We start from the raw sequence: 20956 nt of genomic DNA, 5'->3' as shown, positions 1-20956 counted from the left end.
GATTAGACCCATGGAAGAAATCAACATAACAGAAGAAGATGTAAAAAATCAACTTGAGAAAATGAAGACAAAAAAAAGCACCAGGACCAGATGGAATGAAGCCAGTACTGTTCAAATTACTCTTACAAAGTAACAACCTTCAAAAAGAATTGGCAGAATGTTTAAATGAAATACTGAAGGGCAGGAAAACGCAGAAAAGCTGGTTTAAGTCAAAAACAACACTCACGCCCAAAAAACAAAACCCCACAGTCAAAGATCTAAGGCCAATTGCTCTAACAAATGCATCATATAAAATCTTCATGGGGATCCTGAGAACCAAAATAGAAAAACATATTAGAAATATAGGAAAAATGAATGAACTGCAATCCGGCTTTACCGCACAAAGGAGAGGAATCGATAATTTATATATCTTACAATACTGCATACAAGAAACTTACAGAAGAAAGGACCCATTATTTGTAGTATCAATAGACTTCCAAAAAGCATTTGACTCAGTTAATAGGAAAAAGCTCATTGAGGTCATGATGAAATACAGACTACATGCAGAAGTAATAAATACAGTTGCAAAGATATATACAAATGATGTAACAAGCCTATGCCTTAACAATATAGAATAAAAAGAACTAAATGTAACTAATGGAATAAGGGACAGGGATGCAATGGCTCAACCATATTCTTTCTATTAATAACGTACCTGATAATAGAAAAATTAGAAAATACAACAGGTTTCAGAAATGAAGTAATAAGGATAGTGGCACTACTATATGCAGACGACGGGTTAATACTAGGGCACACACTAGAAGAAATAACAAAATCAATAAAAACCCTTATGGAAATCGCAGGTGAATGTGGCCTAAACATAAACAAGGACAAGAGTAACATACTAATATATAACGACTGGTACAGTATCGATGATGTGGAGAATATGGAGCACATAGAAGGAATAAAAATAGTTAAGAATATTAAATACCTAGGAGTAACAATCAACAACATGAAAGACTGCTTCAGAGAACAGATAAAAAGGGCCCAAATTAAAGCAAAGCAGATGGCAAATATGGCTAATGCAGTCATCAATAAAAGCTGTAGCATGGTACTAAAAATAGGAAAATTGTACTGGAAAGGACTAGCGATGCCTTCATTCATGTATGCAATGGAAGTCATGAAACTTGACAGGAAAACAATAAATGAATTGCAGAAGATAGATAATAAAGTATACAGAGCAATATTGAAAGCGCCAAGTTACACAGCAAGTTGTGCGTTAAGATCTGAAATAGGGGCCTCTTCCTGCCAATCTAGAGATATCAAGAATAAACTTTTCTACCTGAAACATACACTGAAGAATGGTGGAAATAGGCTCCTATATGAGATAACAATGGATCAGTATGAAAACAAAAAAAAACCCTGGATAATGCAAGCAAAAGAGTATATGAAAGAACTAAACATAAACTTAAGTAAAATTGAAGCAGTTAAAGACAAACAGTTAAGAGAAATAATAAACAATTGGGGACAGAAAAATATGGCAGAAAGAATGAATGAAAAGTCAACATTAAGAATCTACAGAAAATATAAAGAAAACATAAGAGAAGAAATCTGGTATGATAACACTGAAAAAACAATGCTGATCAGTAGGGCCAGACTAGGTATACTAGGATTAAATGATAGAAATAGGATAAAAGGAGAATATACAAAATGTTTATACTGTGAGGAAAAAAATGAAAATTTAGAACATTTCTTACTTTACTGTCCAGCATACAATGAAATTAGAAATAGACATAGCTTTATGCAGCAACCATATCAAGAAAATAAAGAGGAATTAGTAGCAAATATAATCTTATTGGTAGTACTAATGAGGGAGGAAGTGGAGAATAGGAAAGATTTTATAAAAGAAATGTGGTATTTCAGAGAGAAGAAGCTCAAGCAAACACAAACGAAGGAGGAATAAAAGAAGCAAGGGAGCCGTTTCAAAGGAATATCCCACCCACTACTATTACTACTACTATACATTCTTGACACCTGCTTAATTTTGATACAATCTTGACACCTGCTTAATTCTTTGGGCAACATAGTCGATGAATTGCTATAAATTGATTTTATGGCAAAATTAGCAAATGGGTGTAAACTTTTCAGTTGCATAGTGTTGGAATTTTGCACTGAAAATTATTTCCAACGCGAACAAGTCAGAAACTAAATTTATTTTTTTGGTAATACGCTTCTTAAAAACCGAATACTTTTCGTCGTTTTCCTAATTTACATGTAAATGGTGCGGTTTTAAGCGTCAGTAACTTTTAAGAATTGGGTGTAATACTGCTGGGTATATTATTACGATGTAGGTTTCTCAAAAAGTTGGTATCTTGCGAAAATGTTTCGTGATGAAGCCATTACTGTCAAGTATTTTAACTTTTAGTCTTCTTTTTTGTTTGGAGTATGTTGGCCATGTGGTCTTCGTGTGCTGACTTTCATCTAGAACTGTTGGGTAGTTATCTGGCAAATTTATTTTTCCAGTTCTCAATGTTGCCTTGAGGCGTAGACGTATGTAAAGCGAGTTTATAATGTTCTTTGCATAAAATGTACAATAACGACAAACATAAGAGTTTTCATCTTTCTACAGGCTGATTTTCATTTGGAGCCGCCTTGGGTTTACATTATCATTTTATTATTAATGTAGTTTAACCAAACTGCCGAGCTAACTTTCAGCTCTCATACGGCTGTCCGAAGGATTTGAATAATATACAAGGTCTAGGCCAGATACCAAGCTCTAGGACCTCCTGATATTAAAGAAAGACAGAGAAAGCTAATCTAGTTCCATATAACTTAATTTGTTTTCACCAAAAATATTTGTTCTTCCCAGCCCCGTCGTCAATTTAAAATTACTTTGCAGATGGCTCCAAGCCACACGAGCTTGGCATGCTTAGGAAAGGTAATTGCATGAAAAAAACAAAGAGACAAAACATTCTTTACTTTTAAACTAATGTACAATAATTTTTTACATATAAAAATATGAAATGTGTTTCCTTAAAAATAATAGGTATTAAAGGTAATCTTTTTCATAAACATTTTTTTTTTACTTCAACTAAGCGTATCGTTGGGCCACTTATTAGAACGTTATTTGAAAATTCATATTAATTACTGAGAACACACAATAGCTCAGATCCTTACTTGTGAACTCAGGTGATTAAATAAATCACCTCGGTCATTCTTGTCTACACCCACTGAGAAAACCTCTCAATCTTTTTCACATTCTTTACCTCCATGGCCCCATCTTTACTTGACTGATACTTTTTCTTTTTCATATCCTTTGATATAGTATACAAATACAAGAATACTACTGTACATTCTACAAATAATAATGCAAGTTAGTCGTATCTTTGAGGTGCTCCCAAAATAAACTTAAGGCTATGTATCACAAAAACACTTATTTGCTTATTTCACTAGCAATATCCAGTTTTAGTTTGTAAGGTTCGGTTTTTTGGCAGAACCCGTACCAGTCTTACTCTTTGGACCGGGGCGTTTAATAGTTTTTTCACTCTTGCATGGCTCATTGCATTGATCAAATTCAATAATGATGAGCAGACCACAGCCTATGCAACATATAGTCAAGCGAAAAATTTCTAAATTTACACGAATTCTCGAAGGACACAACACTGTATAACACATGGGACACTCCTCTGGGTACTTTGCGGTTTTTCTATCTTTCTGGGGTTTGATAATGAGGTAATTTGCACCACAGTGAAGATTGCTTGCTTCTTGAGGAGGAGGAGGTACGTCGTTTAAAGTAGGGAGATCACAGGGAGATGAACCTCCCTCGGAAGTAGCATTCAGAGTAGCTACTTGGAAGTCACTTTGCTTGCCTTTCTCATTCTTTGTTACTTCCTGAGAATCGCTATTTCTATCACACTTGGTTCGAGAATCAACACGTATATCATTTTTGCTATGAAAATCACTGTTTTTGTCGCAAGAATCAATACACGTACTATTCTGACCCTGGGACTCTATGTGTTTATTGATTTTATCACGAGGGAGGTCTTCTGACAATGTCTTACTATTGTGACCATTACTCTCCGACCTACTGACATCGTCCAACAAATTAACATACTCGATTTCTTTGTCCAAGTACTCAAATGAGCAAGAACTTTCCAATAAATATTCATTATTCATAGTGGCACAACTTCCTTCTGTTTCCTTCATTTCTGGGAATGCCGCTTTGATGATGTCCACACTTTTAAATTCACCATCCCTGCTTCCGACAACGAATTCGTCGTCGTTTGTTTCTTCCTCTACAATTTGTTCTCCTTTCATAGAAGTTGGGAACTTTACTTCCTCTTCAACAAACGTATCTTTAGCGTGTACAGAGGCTTTGCAGCTTTCTGTCATATCAATTGTGTTAGTGGAGTATGCCTCAGACTTCACCTTTTCTTTAGAACCTTCCCTCGCAACAGATGAACTGGTGGTGCATGACTCGGGAATGACCAAGCCTTTAGGGGCTTCTCCCACAACCAATGGACTGGCAGAACTGTGCTTTGAATTTACTAAGCTTGTAGAACTTTCTCTAACAATAGATGTAGTACTGACAGAGTCGACTTTAGAATCTACAGAACCTCCACAGATTTCTCCCTTATCTGAGGTACTGATATCGCACGACTTTGTTTTTATTGAGTCTGTAGAATTTCCTTTCATATCACCAGCATTGTTTAAGTTGCCTTCTGAAGAAGAGGAAACAGTACCCCTATTTAACTCTTCCTCCGTGCTAATCTCACACTCAGTCACGATTCTTGATAGCAGGTCATTATTTGTTTTAAGATCAGATTCACTTGAACGAACTGGATTTGACTTCAAAGAGGCCTCTGCATATCGCCAACACATTCTAAGCGCTGAGCTCCAAGGCTTCACATTGCACAAAGGCCTTAACATCTTCAAATAGTTATGCATTTGAAGTGTATTTCTTTGGGATGACGGAGCTCCTTCGGCCCTATTATGTGAAAAATGCCAAATCTGAAAACTCAAAAAGTCAACGGGATTAGGATCCCAAACAGAAAAAACATGGGGTTTATCGCGTGGTACCGCACACTGGGGTTGTTTTTTATCAATATCACTCAACGCTAGACAGCTTTCAATTCGCAAGTTACATAATTTACACTTCAGGTGTCCAAAAATTAAATGCTGTAGGACATCTTTTCCTTTTATATCTTTTTTTCTGCAAACATAACAATTTGTTGTCAGACTTTTAGGGATGCATGCTTTACCTATCTCTGAAACTAGATATCCTTTTTCATGATTTTTAGAGAGCGCATTTGTTTTTACTCTGGGAAAATTAAAGTTTGATCCTTCGGTCAAACTTTTCACGAGAGGGGACTCCCCCCGCTTTGTAGTACCAGACTCGGGATCATTAAAATGAGCACTGCTCCCAGTACACATTAGGGCCACTGAAGGTACTGAAGTAACAGTTACCGCTGCATTCTTATTCACAGAAGGTATTGCTGGATGCCTGTCAAATTTTTCCTTGTGCCTTATATGCTGAGTGTCTCCACAAGACTCTGAAGAACCATTTGAAATTTTATCCTTTACCAGAGTCATTTTAGCAGGTGTATCTGTTACAGCCTGTGATGTAAACGAAACCTGTGTGGTCTCGTCGTCATTTTCAGCCTCAGCGATAAATGAAGAACTCTGTGACAAACAGAACTCCTTTGATGATATAGATGGATCCGAGTTCTTAGGGGAATTGTTGATCCCTTGGGAAATGCTGTCAGAATCTATATCAGGCAGTGGCACTGGCAGATTTCCTGACTCTGAATTATACGGACCAAGAGAGATCGAAGGGAAATCTCTACTACTATCAGGCATGTCCACTATATTTTGTTTAGTTCTCTGATCTGGCACCTTTGAAGAATCATTATTCAAAGGAGGCTGATCTCCAGTCGATAAAGGCACTGGCTGAGGGGTAAATACATTTTGTGCAGGCGCTAAATTAGGATAAAGACTGCAAGTAACATTGCTCTGTGCATCTGAATTAAGCTGAACTGGTTTTGAGGAATTTGGAGTGGGTGGTGTGAGAGGCGGAGTTATGACTGGGGGCAATGAATCAGTCTTAGTATTCACTGTCGAGGGCCCTGGACAAGTGAAAGGCTCAGAAGTAATAGTAGCCTGGCCATGGTTATCTGTTTGATAGGAATTACCACTTAAAGTGTTTGGATAGGCATTACTGCTATTCTGAAGTTTGGTGCAAGGGCTTTGGCCATGTGGCTCATTTGTGCCTACAATTTTTGATTCATAAACTATGCAGCAAGTGTCTCCCTCTTTGTCATGTGACAATACATTGCTAAAGTTATTATTCTCTGGTAAAAAACTTCCATTAGGAAAGGAGGCCTCTTTGGAAGCTGCCTGCCACAAAGGTCTAAAACATCCTTCCCTGCTAGCTGTTGAAGCATGCTGAAGACTCTGTTCCCCAGACAACTGATAGCCATGATTTGTAACTGTTCTGTGTAGCACATCAGGATTTCTACCAAATGAGCTCTGATTTTGTGAAGTATTGTTTGTGAACGACTGATCAGAATGCAGATCATGTCGGACATAAAGCCTTTGCCGTGGGATGGCATGATTAGGTGGCTGGTGCTTCTGGGCCTGATTTGGACTTGCATTCTGGATCCCTGGATGTGGAAGTTGGGATGTACGATATGTTTGATGCTGATGTTGCATGAATCCTTCAGGCTGATGGTATGCTGGCGCATTAGAGCTCATATTCTGAAGTGCTTGCACAGGCGTCTGCTGATGATAATGGAGAACACTAGAAGGACCCTGCTGTGCTGTTTGAGGAAAATTCTGAGGTTGATTATGGTGCAAGTTTCTAAAATGTGACTGATTGGGTACTGGTAAACATGGGTGGGGATGATGATGATGTGACGGTAACAGTGCATGGAATGTTTGATGCTGTACCTGTGAATCTGCCTGAGTCCGATTCACAGGCACTGATGACTGATGACTATTCGGAGGCAGTGATGGCTGATGACTGTTCCCAGGCACTGATGGCTGATGACTGTTCGGTGGCACTGATGGCTGATGACTATTTGGAGGCACTGATAACCGATGACTATTCACAGGCACTGATGGCTGATGACTATTCGGAGGCACTGATAACCGATGACTATTAGGAGGCACTGATGGCTGATGACTGTTCCCAGGCACTGATGGCTGATGACTGTTCGCAGGCACTGATGGCTGATGACTGTTCACAGGCACTGATGACTGATTACTATTCACAGGCACTGATGACAGACAACTATTCACAGGCACTGACGACTGATAACTCAACGTCTGATTTGAGTGAAATGACACTGATGCTGATGAACGATGAAAATTCGGAAAATTCTGATATGGTGGCGGAGGTTTGTTAAGCGTCTCGGTAAATGCTCGATACCCCACGACCAGTCCGGGGTTGGGTTGCTGTACTAGGGAGCTCGGTAACGGCTGCGAAATCTGACTGGGAGTGTTGTGCACTTCATGAAATGGCGGAAAGGCTGGTGGTGTGTTTAACGATGAATTCGGCCCATTGACGCATGCTGCATTTGCTGCTGCTGCTGCTGGATATCCTGAGGAAACTAATGGAGAGCAGGCAGATGTTGAATATGAACATCGTGTGGTGCGTTTGTAAGAAACACCTATTCGGTTCTGTATTGAGGGAGCTGAAGTTCCTTGGCCCACAGTTTCTTGTGAACACCGCCGCTGCCGCAGCTCTTGAGTAGAAGATGGTGACGAAGCAGATCCTTCATTTTCGATTAAATCTTTACTTCTTTTCGATTTTGCATGATGCGCAAGCGTTTCTTCTACGGCCTTCCTTAGTTTTTCGTTATCCTCCTCGAGCTCGTGTATTTTCATACGCTTCCCCTTGAATAAACGCTTCATCATCTCGAACGAAGTCTTCGTTAGAACGACCTGTTCCTCCATCGTGATGAGCTGAGGTAATCTGAAGAGAAAAACAAACTCTTGAAGACCTAAAATGGCAAACAAATTGAAATATAGCATTGTATACAATCATGCATCACCAATCATGCAATGTACAACGTGGAAATCCTCCCTTATAATATATTATATAGAATGTGTGTGAACATTCTTTAGAAGTAATGCATGTAAACATGAGTCAGGTTAGAGGCCAAGGAGGTCATGCAGGAAAGACTGTCCGAAATCCAAGAGTGTGAGAACTTTAATCAGCAGAATGTATGTAGAACATCAACACATCAACAATACCTTCCCTGGGAACCATTTTGGCTCTCACGAGAACGAGAAGGCGTATGTGTCTTAACCTCATTGAGTATGTTAGTTCATATGACTGTATCTTTGATTAGGTTTGCTTGCCTATGATTTGTAAACATATTGTATCAGACTTCCTCTACTCCTCTTAGTTCAAACATCTATTCAGAAACCTCTCTGCATTCTTAACAAGATGTAATCTGGAAATATAGTATATTTTGGATACATTGTGTTTCCATTACTTACCCTCTACCCACGATGGAAGTAAGAAAGAACTACTAAGTTAAGTGAATATCTTCAACAGTTCAACGGAGACATAACTGAGATGGAGATAGAAAATACCAACTGAAGTTTGCTAATGCAAACCAAAAGTACAACTCTGTGGCTCGTTTGTAAATACAACGGAGTCACTAACAAATGCTGGCTAGTGGTTATACTGACTACCAATCGTGGGAATACCAACAGTAGCAGAACTTAAACTTTATCATACATCAGAATCTTTCTACGATGTCAAGACAGGAAAATCTTCAATTAACCATCGTGTCTCAGCTCATCGTACGGAGACGACCTTGGTATATGCACATCTTTATTAAAATATATAAGCCATACGATATATATTGGATTCTTCATCATAAGTTGGCCATCAAAGACAGCGTGGAACTTCGAGAACTTCCGCCAAACGTGACGTCTGCAGAGTATCGTCAACAAACCAACGAAACGGAAAACAGACATACTACAAACAAACACACCGCTTGAATCTTCAAACTGTGTCACACGGAAGCAAGGACGGAAGCAAGCTGAGCCATGACGTCATGAAAACACCATGCGTTTCTCCCATATATGCCAGCTAAATAAATCTTCTTTATTCATTCGTTGTGTAACTTTAGTGTTCGGTCTACACAGGTCGAGAGATCGCTGTTTCCGGGTGAGTTACGTGACATCCTTTAATCTCACTTTTCTTGCAGGAATCTATCTTCATCATTTGGTTAACCGTCCCTGCAGGCCTTTTATCTTTGTTTTTCATGCAAATCCTTCTTTTTCAGAGGTTCTCCTGAAATATTTTATCATATCTTATGTGCCTAACTTTATCATTTTGGGGGACAACATTAGTTTTATTTCCGTGACCACAGGTGTGTATATACCATATGCGTTTACGGAGTGGACGTGTGTATTCCTACAGATATTTTGATAGGGTTGCTAATAATCGTAGTGATAGAAAAAAATAAAAAACCAAGATGGCCACACCTCCATCCAGTAACCCGGTGGTAACTTTAGTTAGCACCAGATCAGCAATTGTTCCCTTCCAAGACCACATTAACGGGTTTTTGCCTCAAGGGGTAGAATCATGGATTTCATCAATGAATGCTCATTTGAAAGCTAAATGTATCACTTTACCGTCCCTACAGCTACAGGAAGCTAAAAGCTTCATTGACTTTGCAAAAGAGGATGCCGGATCCTACCTTAGAGGTGTTTCATTTCAAGAGGCAAAGACATGAGATGAATTTAAAATTGAATTACGCTCCATATATGGCAGCGAAGAAGCCTTGGACAGGTTTTAGCTTTGAGAAATATTTTTAATCTGGTCTCTATGACTCACCTTAGCTTGGTTGACAGAGCAGCACTTATGGCAGACCGTTTGAATGAATATCTGGATAATTTGAATAAATCTAATTGGGTTAGTGGTACGGACATGGCTGTAAAGGATTTTATCAGGGTCATATACTTAACTTTCATAACAGCTATGTTACCAGAAGTCTTGGTACGGTGTTTTGATGAAGAGCTATTGCCCAACAGCATGGAACTAGACATCTATAAACAAATTAAGATACTTATGTCTAAATGTGCAGATTTAGATCCCTCACTTGTTCAAGTTTTTGCAAAGAATGAAAATAAACCACAGCAAGTGAATGTAGTTAATAGTAACACAGCTGGGATAACTTGCTTCAACTGTAAAAGAACGGGACATATGATCGCAGATTGCCATACGCGTTATGGTTCCATTCATAATAGCTCAAGTCATGCATACGCCCGTTATTTTTCGCGCAATCAGGCGCAGGGTAACGCTAAAAATACACAGAAAGTTGCCAATGATAATAAGAAGAAGAATCCATATTATCACAAAAAGAAACAAGTGAACAGTAACTCTGCTCAGAATCAGAAACAAGCAAATCGGGCTTCAGGAAACTCGGTTCCTGGTCCATCTAGTCAAAACAATCAAAGTCAGCAAAATTTTCCGTGTCCAAAGCAAAGTAAATACCACATAATTAACTCCCAACGGGGGGAGAGTGATGTTGGGTTATCTGCATCAACATCCTTTGAATTAAAAAATAAATTTAATCATCTAGAAGACTTATGTGAAACACAGAATTTTCCTATGAATCACACGACCGTATCCAACAAATCAGTGCAGGATCCCGTAGATTTTCATAGAATTCACGCTATAATCAGTAATGATGAATTAAGCCCTACTTTACATGCCATAAATCTATAATATCAGCCCTTTACATTGTTTTTTTATTCTGGTAGTCCACATAATATCATGGACTTACAGACTCATCACTAGTTGTTTTCGAACTTCCCTATTGAGAGGTCCAGAGTACGACTTTCGGGCATCAGCAATAACGAACTAAGTGTTGTAGGCATAACTCAGGTTCAGTACAAGGTGGGTAAGCACACGCTTACCGACACATTTGTAGTTATACAACACATTGACATGTATCCAGTTGTAATTGTAGGATATCCATCCATGTGCATTCAAAATATTATCCTAGTTCCTGCCAAAAATGGCATGTTTATCAAAGGAAAATTCTACAAATCTTCTAACACATTAAAATCCGTTTTGGACAAAAAGGAGACAGACAATCAAACAGTAACTTATATTGAAGAACCAATCTCCTGTCTCATGAATCATGACATTGTCCAAGCGACCCAACAGAACTCTCGCACACCCATAATGGCAGCTTGCATGCAATCTCTCGAGCCTAATGCACCCTCGTATATCTCAGTGCATGTTAAGAAAACCATGCCAGGATCTGAAATTTTAATCCTTCCAGACACTTTGAAAATTAACGGACTTTCCGTGACACAAGCATTATACACTGTTGACTCACAGCAACAGGTTAACATTGAAGTCTGTAACCACTTGAATAGCGATCTAATAATCCACAAAAATCAACATATCGTGGATATGGAAGTGTATAAATACAGCATTCTTACCGTTGCTGAAATTAATCATGTTCAACCTGTTGTTGACGAATCCCACTTACAATCTATCAAAAGTAAAATCAATAAAGACATTCAAGAGGTGGGGATACAAAAGAAATTTTTGAACTCTTATCTAAATATCATGATGTTTTCTCCACTAGCGAGGGATCTCTAGAGAAAACGGATGTCATTGAACACCAAATACAGTTAAAAGACAAGCATAAAGTTATTTACGTACCTTCGTATTGACTCCCTATGAAATTTCAGAATGAAATTAATGACGAAGTAGAAAAGATGTTAGAAGAAGGTGTCATTAGGAAATCGAACAGCCCTTATAATTTTCCTTTAATTGTTGTACCCAAAAAAGATCAGACTTGGCGAATTTGTGTAGATTTCCGTCGCTTAAACGAGGAAACGATTCCCAATCGTTTTCTGGTGTCATGTACCGACAATATCTTATCCTTGTTAGGACAGAATAGTTATTTCACCAGCTTGGACTTACTTAAAGGCTTTCACCAGATACCCTTAGCTAAGGAGAGTACAAAGCCTTCAGCACAGCCAGGGGACACTATGAATTTTTACGTATGCCTTTCGGCTTACGTTGTGCCCCAATCACATTTACCAGAATGGTTAATATAGTGTTTGGAGACTTATTGGGAGATACCCTTCCTACCAATATGGACGATCTTGAAATCTTTTCTCATACCTTAGAAATACATTTGCATAAAGTAGAACTAGTGCTACAGAGACTAAGACAACACAATTTAATAGTAAAAATATCCAAATGTGAGTTTTTTAAGACAGTTAGTCTATTGAGGTTTTACGGTAACTAGTCAAGGTCTTAAGGTAGTCCACGATAAGGTGTTGGCTATCTGTAACTTTCCGGTACCTACTAACATTAAGGGTACACAACAATTTCTAGGGTGTTCAGGTTATTACAGGAGGTTTGTGCGCAACTATTCAATCATAGCAGCTCCTTTAACTGATCTTACGAAGAAGGGTGTAGATTTTATATGGTCTGAAACACATCAATAGGTGTTCGATACCTTGAAAGAAAAATTGTGCAGTTTACCTATCTTAAAATTCCCTTATTTCAGTAAGGAATTCTTTATCGCAACTGACGCCTCAGACCAAGGGGTAGGAGGGGTACTACTTTAGTAATATGATAAGCAGTTCTTCCCTATAGCTTTTTATTCACGTAAACTGAAGCCCTCTGAAAGTAAATATGCTGTAATAGACAAGGAAGGGCTAGGTATCATTAACTCACTAGTACATTTTAAGTTCATAATCTACTGCTATCCTGTTAAGGTCCTTACTGACCATAAGCCCCTCACCGACTTCAAAGGGTTTGATCACAGTCCCTAAGAACTTGGTGGCATATGATCATTCAGGACTTTGGCACAAGATAGGATACTTACCTGGGAAAGCAAATATCATAGCTGATTCATTATCCCACAACCCCGTGCCATCATGCATGGAACCATTGGCTGACCCAAAAGATATAGCAACATCCGTATCCATTGTTAAAACAGTATCTAAACGAAAATTCACTAGTCCAAACGATCACACACATTGAAGACCCGGGTTGGAGCGCCGAACTGGTACAGACTGAACAAAGGAAAGATCAGCAGTCAAGCAAAATAATAGATGCTTTGAATGGAAATCCTAAAGAAAAAGAATATTTAAAGTATGCGCAGCAGAATTACGTATATAATCAAAGATAATATTCTGTGTAGGTCCATGATGAGGAAAACCCGAAGCACACCGCAGGTTACTAGCGACCAGGTAGTAGTACCAGTCTCTCATATACCAATCATCCTAAACTAGTTGCATTCCAATCCCTTACATGGTCATCCTGGGTTCTCTATCATGTCACAGAAAGCCAAATCACTATTCTACTGGTCTACAATGCTTACAAATATGAAAAAAACACATAGCTAATTGTCACATTTGTCACGAAAACAAAGGGCACACTAAGACACCTGTCAGCCTAGGGGCCTACCCCGTGCCAAATCAACCCTTTGAAAGAGTACACTTAGATTTATTAACAGGGTTTTAAGAGTCTGACAGAGGAAATAAGCACCTCTTAGTGTTAATTAATGCTTTGACCAGGTACACAGAAATTATAGCATTGAAAAAAAACCCGCAATTGAATGTGCTAGGAAATTTTACGAGTGCTACATCTGTAAACACGGAATTCCAAACATAATGATCTCCGACTCTGGTGGAGAATTCACTAGTCATTTCCTTAACTCGTGCGAATTCCTTTGCATTAAGAAAATCAATACCATGATTTATCACCCAGAGTCAAACGGATTGGTGGAAAGGGTAAATAGGAAGGTGTTAAATGTCCTACGAGTTACACTTGGGGGAATGGATCCTTGGGATATTGCCATCCCCACGGTTCTAAGCACTCTTAATCATTCTTACCACATATCTATAAAAATGTCGCCACATGAAGCACTTTATGGAACTCCCGCTAGGACGCCTCTCCATATCCTAACGCCCACAAACAATTTAACGAATCCCCTAAGGGATGTCATGAATGCAAGCGTAAGCAGATATGATATATTTCATAAGAATCTAGAAGAAGCTCAAATAATAATGAAAAAGAATCATGATAAAACCGCCAAACAAACAAAACCATATGCAGTAGGTGATCGATTCTATATACAAATATACGTGCATAAGGTTATGAACTATAAAATAACGCCTAAATTTGAAGGACCGTTCTGTATTCTAGAAATATTAACGGCATATAGGCTAAAGGTTCAGCACATAGCACAGCCTACTGACCTAAGAACTGTGCCGTTGGCTCATGTTCGAAGCTAGTGGTAAGGGGAAGAAAGAAAAAGGAGAGGAACATATTTATACCTAAATATAAAACTTACATAATAAACTAGTATATATAAAACTTGTATGGAAAATATATATGTTTTATCACATATTTTTCATCTGTATTAAGTAAGAAGTAGCTAATTTAAACATGAGTAATTACATATAATTAACTATCTGCAGGTTTCTAACATGAAGCTTATCTTGTTTGAAGTGGTACTGATTGTTCAGGTATTTTTGTCGTGTGGGACGAGTTTCAAAACAAAGGATATCCAATTCAATCATGGCTCGATCATTGAAAGAACCAAGGACGTATTCCTTACAGTGAGCAACGTAATTCTTGAAGTTGATTTGCAAGCGATTTTCTTGCCAGAGAATGATGTCATTAATCTTAAATCCGACTTATCACGATTTGCCGAGTCACTGAATCAATTGCACAAGCGTTACTTTCCTTTTAACCCAGAGAATCCGCTTGCTCAGACCTTGGGTACTGCCGAGTTGTTGTCTTATGATTTGCAAAACAAGACGGCTGAATCGGAATCCTTAGTATGCGATCCCCTTATGTGGACCGTCAGACACAATAACATAGAAAACGATCAGAATAAGAGAATTGAATTTTTACAACATGAACATGAATTAATTTTCTCTGAACTTCACAGACAGCTGGAGTTCATTGGTGAATGAACATTCCAGTAACATAAATCAGATCAAAGATGTGCAGTCCTTGCTTGCAACTTTAGCATATTATAGTTCAAAGGTGGATCATATACATATGAAGATTTCACATTTTATAGAAAAATCCAAAGACTATGTGGAAGCGATCACTTTAGCTACAAAGGGTGTCTTTCGCCGCATCTTTTACCAATCAAAGATTTAACATTAACCTTAGAGACTGCACGTGACAAACTTGGTTATACTCCTTTGTTAGAAGCACATAAGATTGAGTTCTATTATAGCCTAATCTCAGTAAGCGTGGAAATTTACAGAATCATGATTAATATTCCCTTCGATCCTTCTGATGCATGGAAATCTTACAAAATAACTCCGTTTCCTACTTACATGTCAAAAAGCTCATTACCAGTAATATCAAATCTGTCTGGCTACGTATTAAGTTCCCCCAATACGGAAACTTTTACAGTTGTCAGAGACCTGGACTCGTTTGCTCGTTGTTACACAGCCATGGGTAATACGGTTTGTACGGCTTACTCCTTTGAATTCCACAAGATATCCGAGGGTCCATGCGAGTTAGGCCTAGCCTTTAATGGTACTCTTTCCCACACGCGAAAACGCTGCCTGCATCGCCTTTACCCTTTTGACGAGTATAAGTTCGCTTACAGGTTGAACAATGGAACCTGGCTGCAATTCTCTGCAGAAGAATTTAAAAGTCGAATGCCCGGATGAATCAGCTGCATCTCCACAACGTTTCATTGCTGCGGATGGCTGCAGTGGAGCAACGACCAACTAAACTGTCCAAGGAATAAGCACCATCATAAGGGAGAGAGCATATTTTGCAAATTTCTCCTGGGGTAATAACCATATCCCAGCACTTCCTCTGCCTTTTAATCAAAAGGTAGCCCAGCAGCTGACGCGTTTAGCTACCATTGACCATACTTCCCCCACTTACGATGTCTCTTGAGGACCTTCATTACTATATTCTCTTAGCTGTGACCCTGGTGTTGGTGGTGATTTTGGTCACCGTGAATGTATTCGCTTGGCGTAGGATGAAGGGAACAAGAATGGCTCATCAACAGAACGTAGGAGACCGTCCAGACAATCTTCCCTGTGCCCTTAATGCTTGGGTCACACATTCACGTATCACGACGTGTGGATCGTGGGCATCATCGCGGTGAAATGACTTTGAACAGCTGGTAAACAGAACACGGGCTGACGGACGTAAAGCGGGCTGACGGACGTAAAGCGGGCTGACGGACGTAAAGCCAGCACCATAAATTGCACTGCAAATGTACGTGAAAAGAAAGCAAGGTCGGACGTCTACCTGGAACTTAACCCTCTTACGCCAACTGGACGTATTTTACGTCGACATTTTTTGTCTCTCGTGTGCCGACTGGACGTATTTTACGTCGACTTACAAAAGTTTTTTTTTAAATTCGCGGAAAAATACTTATAGGCCTACCAGCCTAAAACTTTTGAATCACGCGCCTTGGGGGATGCTGGGAGTTAACGGATCAAGGCGTTGTTTTGTTTACAATCGTTACGCAGGCGCGCAAGCGCGAATTTCTTTCTTGCCGCACTAAAAAGTATCTGTGACACATCTCGGAAATTATTTTGTCACTTTGACATAATTTTTGTACTATTGTAAATTAGCCGTTACATGGAGTATTATATATGAAAATGTGCGCATTTTTATGTAAAATACAATAATAAAATACTCATGATTGTAGCTTTTATCAGTTTTAAGATATTTTCATATAAATAATGATAATTGCCAAAATTTCAACCTTCGGTCAACTTTGACTCTACCGAAATGGTCGAAAAACGCAATTGTAAGCTAAAACTCTTATATTTTAGTAATATTCAATCATTTACCTTAATTTTGCAACTAATTGGAAGTCTCTAGCACAATATTTCGATTTATGGTGAATTTATGAAAAAACTTTTTCCTTACGTCCGCGCGGTAACTCTTCCGAAAAAATCATACATGCGATTGTGGTAATGTTTGCACCATTTTAAAATTAGCCGTTATAAAAAGTTTTATATATGGAAATGTGCGAAATATTATGCACAATACAACTAAAAACAACCCATGGTTGTAGCTTTTATCAGTTTTGAGATATTTTCATATAAATAACGATAATTGCCAAAATTTCAACCTTTGGTCAAATTTGACTCTACCGAAATGGTCGAAAAACGCAATTGTAAGCTAAAAAGCTTATATTCTAGTAATATTCAAGCATTTACCTTCATTTTGCAACAAATTGGAAGTCTCTAGCACAATATTTCGATTTATGGTGAATTTATTTAAATAATAACATTTTCTTTACGTCCGAGCGGTAACTCTTCAGAAAAAATCATACGTGCGATTGTGGTAATGTTTGCACCATTTTAAATTAGCCGTTACATAAAGTTTTATATATGAAAATGTGCGCAATTTCATGTAGAATACAACAAAAAATAATTGAAGGTTGTAGCTTTTCTCATTTTTGAAATATTTGCATATAAATCACGATAAATAGAAAAAAACCACGTTTGGTCAACTTTGACTCTACCGAAATGGTCGAAAAACGCAATTGTAAGCTAAAACTCTTACAGTCTAGTAATATTCAGTCATTTATCTTCATCTTGAAATAAATTCGAAGTCTCTAGCAAAATATTTAGATTTATGGTGAATTTTAAAAAAAATCTTTCCTTCCCTCCGCGCGCGGATTCTCCGCCACAAATCTCCGAAATGCGTACGTCCCATTCTCGGAATATTTGCTCCGTTTCATATTAGGCATTTCATAAAGTTTTATATATGAAAATGTGCGCAATTTCATGTAGAATAGAACGAAAAATATTTGAAGGTTGTAGCTTTTCTTATTTCCGAAATAATTGCATATAAAAAAATATATATAAAAAATTCGACATTTGGTCAACTTTAACTCATCAGATATGGTCGAAAACTGCAATTTTAAGCTAATACTCTTACAGTATAGTAATATTCAATCATTTGTCTTCATTTTGAAATAAATTGGAAGTCTCTAGGACAATATTTAGATTTATGGTGAATTTTTGAAAAAAATATTTGTTTACGTCCGCGCGTTACGAATTCATGCATTATTTTGTGATAATATTTTCTCTGTGTTGCTTTTATCGTTTTACAATATGTTATATACCAAAATGATTGCAATTTAGTGTACATTACAACGAAAAAAAAAGTAACTTGTCACCTTTAACCGTTTTGCGCACAGCGCAATTTGAATACAATTATATATGAAACTTTGTTTTTGCGCTATCATACATCGCATTATTTATATACGATAATGATATTTTTTTCCATTTCTGATGGTTGCATACTAAACTTCAGGCAATGACAAAAAAAGGAGCCAAAAATGAACTCTTAATCTTGAAAACTAAGCGCACTGTGATTTTTTGAAAAAAATATTTTTTCCGCTTCTGCGCTCACTCCGAAACCCCTCCGGCATACAGGAGACAATTTTTTATTTACCGCTCCGGCGTAAGAGGGTTAAGCTGATAGTGTAATGTTCTATGTACATCAACTTCACGTCGTGACCTTGCCCACCATTGTGGGGCTGTAGGGTACAAAATGGCCGGCCTGTAAACAGAGCAGACTATAAAGTGATGGAACATGTATGAGAGAATGTAAAAATATTGCATTCTGAAAATCCAGGTTGCAAATTCACTTTGGTAGAATTCTGCATGTACTGTAAAATAGTATTGTAGATTTTCAACAAATAAAAAAAAATTAAGTCAGACATTATAATATGCATACCATTGGCAGTCTCAACATCTTGGGCTTCTTCTGACGGATGATGTGGGGCTTGAGGAAGTAGAATATGTTCAATATCCACTTCTCCCTGTCCGTCAGTCGTCTTCCGTGTCGCTGTCATCACTCTGTATCTCATCCAACTCCGACTCCTGTAGGTGGAAGATGACATTTCCTCGACCTGAGTGTCTGCAGGAGTGGCTGTAGGAGTCTTCTCCAGGCCAAAAGAAGGTCCTGCAAGAAGAAATGACGTTGATGGTCCCTTCCTTGGTCGTTTTAGGAGGTCCGGCATCTTGAAGGGCGTTGTGGAGAGTACTTGGAGGATACAACAGCTGACCTGAGGTTGTTGTTGAAGATTAAGCCAGCCTTGTGCTGGCACGGGCTCTTGATCCTAGAGCAGCCTGTAACAATCCTGAGGGCGCTGACCTGACCTTTTATACCACGCTACAGCGTTGCCATGTCGTACAGGGTTGTAAATGTGCAAATCGGTTTCCCCGTAGGCTACAGCGCAATTAGGAGGCCCACGTGCTCCGCGGCGGAAAGAAAACAACGACGGCGAACAAGGCAGGTGACCCTAGCGCCTGCCCCACAACAGTCACTGTGGGTTCCACGTGCAATGCCTGGAGCTACGTCAGGTGACATTTGGCGTGGCCACCCACGACTTGTTTTGAAAATTTCAAAACTGGAGCGGGCTATGGCGCCCTAGTGGGCGAAGCTTAGAGACCGGACGACCCGTCACCGTACGTCTACGATTTTACGTATGTTTTACGTTACATTTACGGTTTACTGACGTAAGCTGTTGCCAACTACCAATTTCCGCTCATGCATGGGCGTGCATGCGTTGATACGTGAATGTGTGACCTTAGCATAAGGTAGTTGTTTGGTACTGTGAAATGCGCGAAAAGTTGATCAAGACGCTGGCTAACTGTGTAGTAGAAACCTCATTGACAATGTATTCCATGTGTATAAGTATCTGAATAAAAGTAATAAGCACACACTTACCCATATCAGTGGGTATCTAAGTGAAGCATATAGAATTTAAATAATGAATCAATATATCTGTGCGTGTACGCACTAGGAATCTATATAAAGTGCATATATCTTAATCACACTTATTTGAGTCAGTAATGTGAATTAATAAATACATGCATGCATACATCAGGTATTACCTATAATATACCTGTTACCTTATATCTTATCACATTTTGATACCATTAATTTTTATCAATATATGATTTTTTTAAATATATAATCTTTGTGTGTCATGTAATCATCAGAAATACGTTAGTATTTTTGTTGAATATGTATCTTCATGACTGCATTATATAAATGTATCAATATATCACACATATAATCCTTGGTATTTAGAATCATATCATATGCATATGTCTTGTACATGGATCTATATCTTTATACTCCATGTATTTTTTTTACGTATAATCATTCTATATATATATATCTGATTTTTACATATAACCATTTAAATATCATTTCCTTAAGCATTCTGTTTTGGTAGTTATATGTTTACCATAACTTGTGTATTTATATCTGAAATCACAATTGCACACATCATGTGGTAAGGCAATCTTTCCGACCTGACTGTTCTTTTGTATTTGATTTTGTTCGTGACAGAGCAATTATGTAATAACTTACATTATAAATAAGAATGTGTGTGAACATTCTTGAGAAGTAATGCATGTAAACGTGAGTCAGGCCAGAGGCCAAGGAGGTCATGCAGGAAAGACTGTCCGAAATCCAAGAGTGTGAGAACCTTAATCAGCAGAATGTATGTAGAACATCAACACATCAACAATACCTTCCCTGGGAACCATTTTGGCTCTCACGAGAACGAGAAGGCGTACATGTCTTAACCTCATTGAGTATGTTAGTCCATATGACTGTATCTTTGATTAGGTTTGCTTGCCTATGATTTGTAAACATATTGTATCAGACTTCCTCTACTCCTCTTAGTTCAAACATCTATTCAGAAACCTCTCTGCATTCTTAACAAGATGTAATCTGGAAATATAGTGTACTTTGGATACATTGTGTTTCCATTAGTTACCCTCTACCCACGATGGAAGTAAGAAAGGACTACTAAGTTAAGTGAATATCTTCAACAGTTCAACGGAGACATAACTGAGATGGAGATAGAAAATACCAACTGAAGTTTGCTAATGCAAACCAAAAGTACAACTCTGTGGCTCGTTTGTAAATACGACGGAGTCACTAACA

At 38.3% G+C, this 20956-nt stretch overlaps 1 protein-coding gene across 6 annotated transcripts in view; it reads right to left on the bottom strand.

The window, feature by feature from the left end:
• Positions 1-2939: 2939 nt before the first annotated feature.
• LOC135223493 (uncharacterized) overlaps positions 2940-20956 on the bottom strand; it is a 59178-nt gene continuing 41161 nt past the window's right edge. For 5 of the 6 annotated variants that reach the window (XM_064261930.1, XM_064261931.1, XM_064261933.1 and 2 more), the window contains exon 4: positions 2940-7954. In XM_064261930.1, the coding sequence (XP_064118000.1) occupies positions 3445-7935 (4491 nt within the window). In that variant the 5' untranslated portion in view covers positions 7936-7954 and the 3' untranslated portion in view covers positions 2940-3444. Of the gene's footprint in view, positions 7955-14600; positions 14771-20956 lie in introns of those variants that run through there. The other variant, XM_064261936.1, reaches the window with a different exon arrangement.

Source organism: Macrobrachium nipponense, chromosome 10, assembly GCF_015104395.2.
Source record: "Macrobrachium nipponense isolate FS-2020 chromosome 10, ASM1510439v2, whole genome shotgun sequence".
NCBI classification, from domain to species: Eukaryota; Metazoa; Arthropoda; class Malacostraca; order Decapoda; family Palaemonidae; genus Macrobrachium; species Macrobrachium nipponense.
Note: the sequence above shows the minus strand (reverse complement) of the source record. Positions and strands in the feature narration are given on the sequence as shown.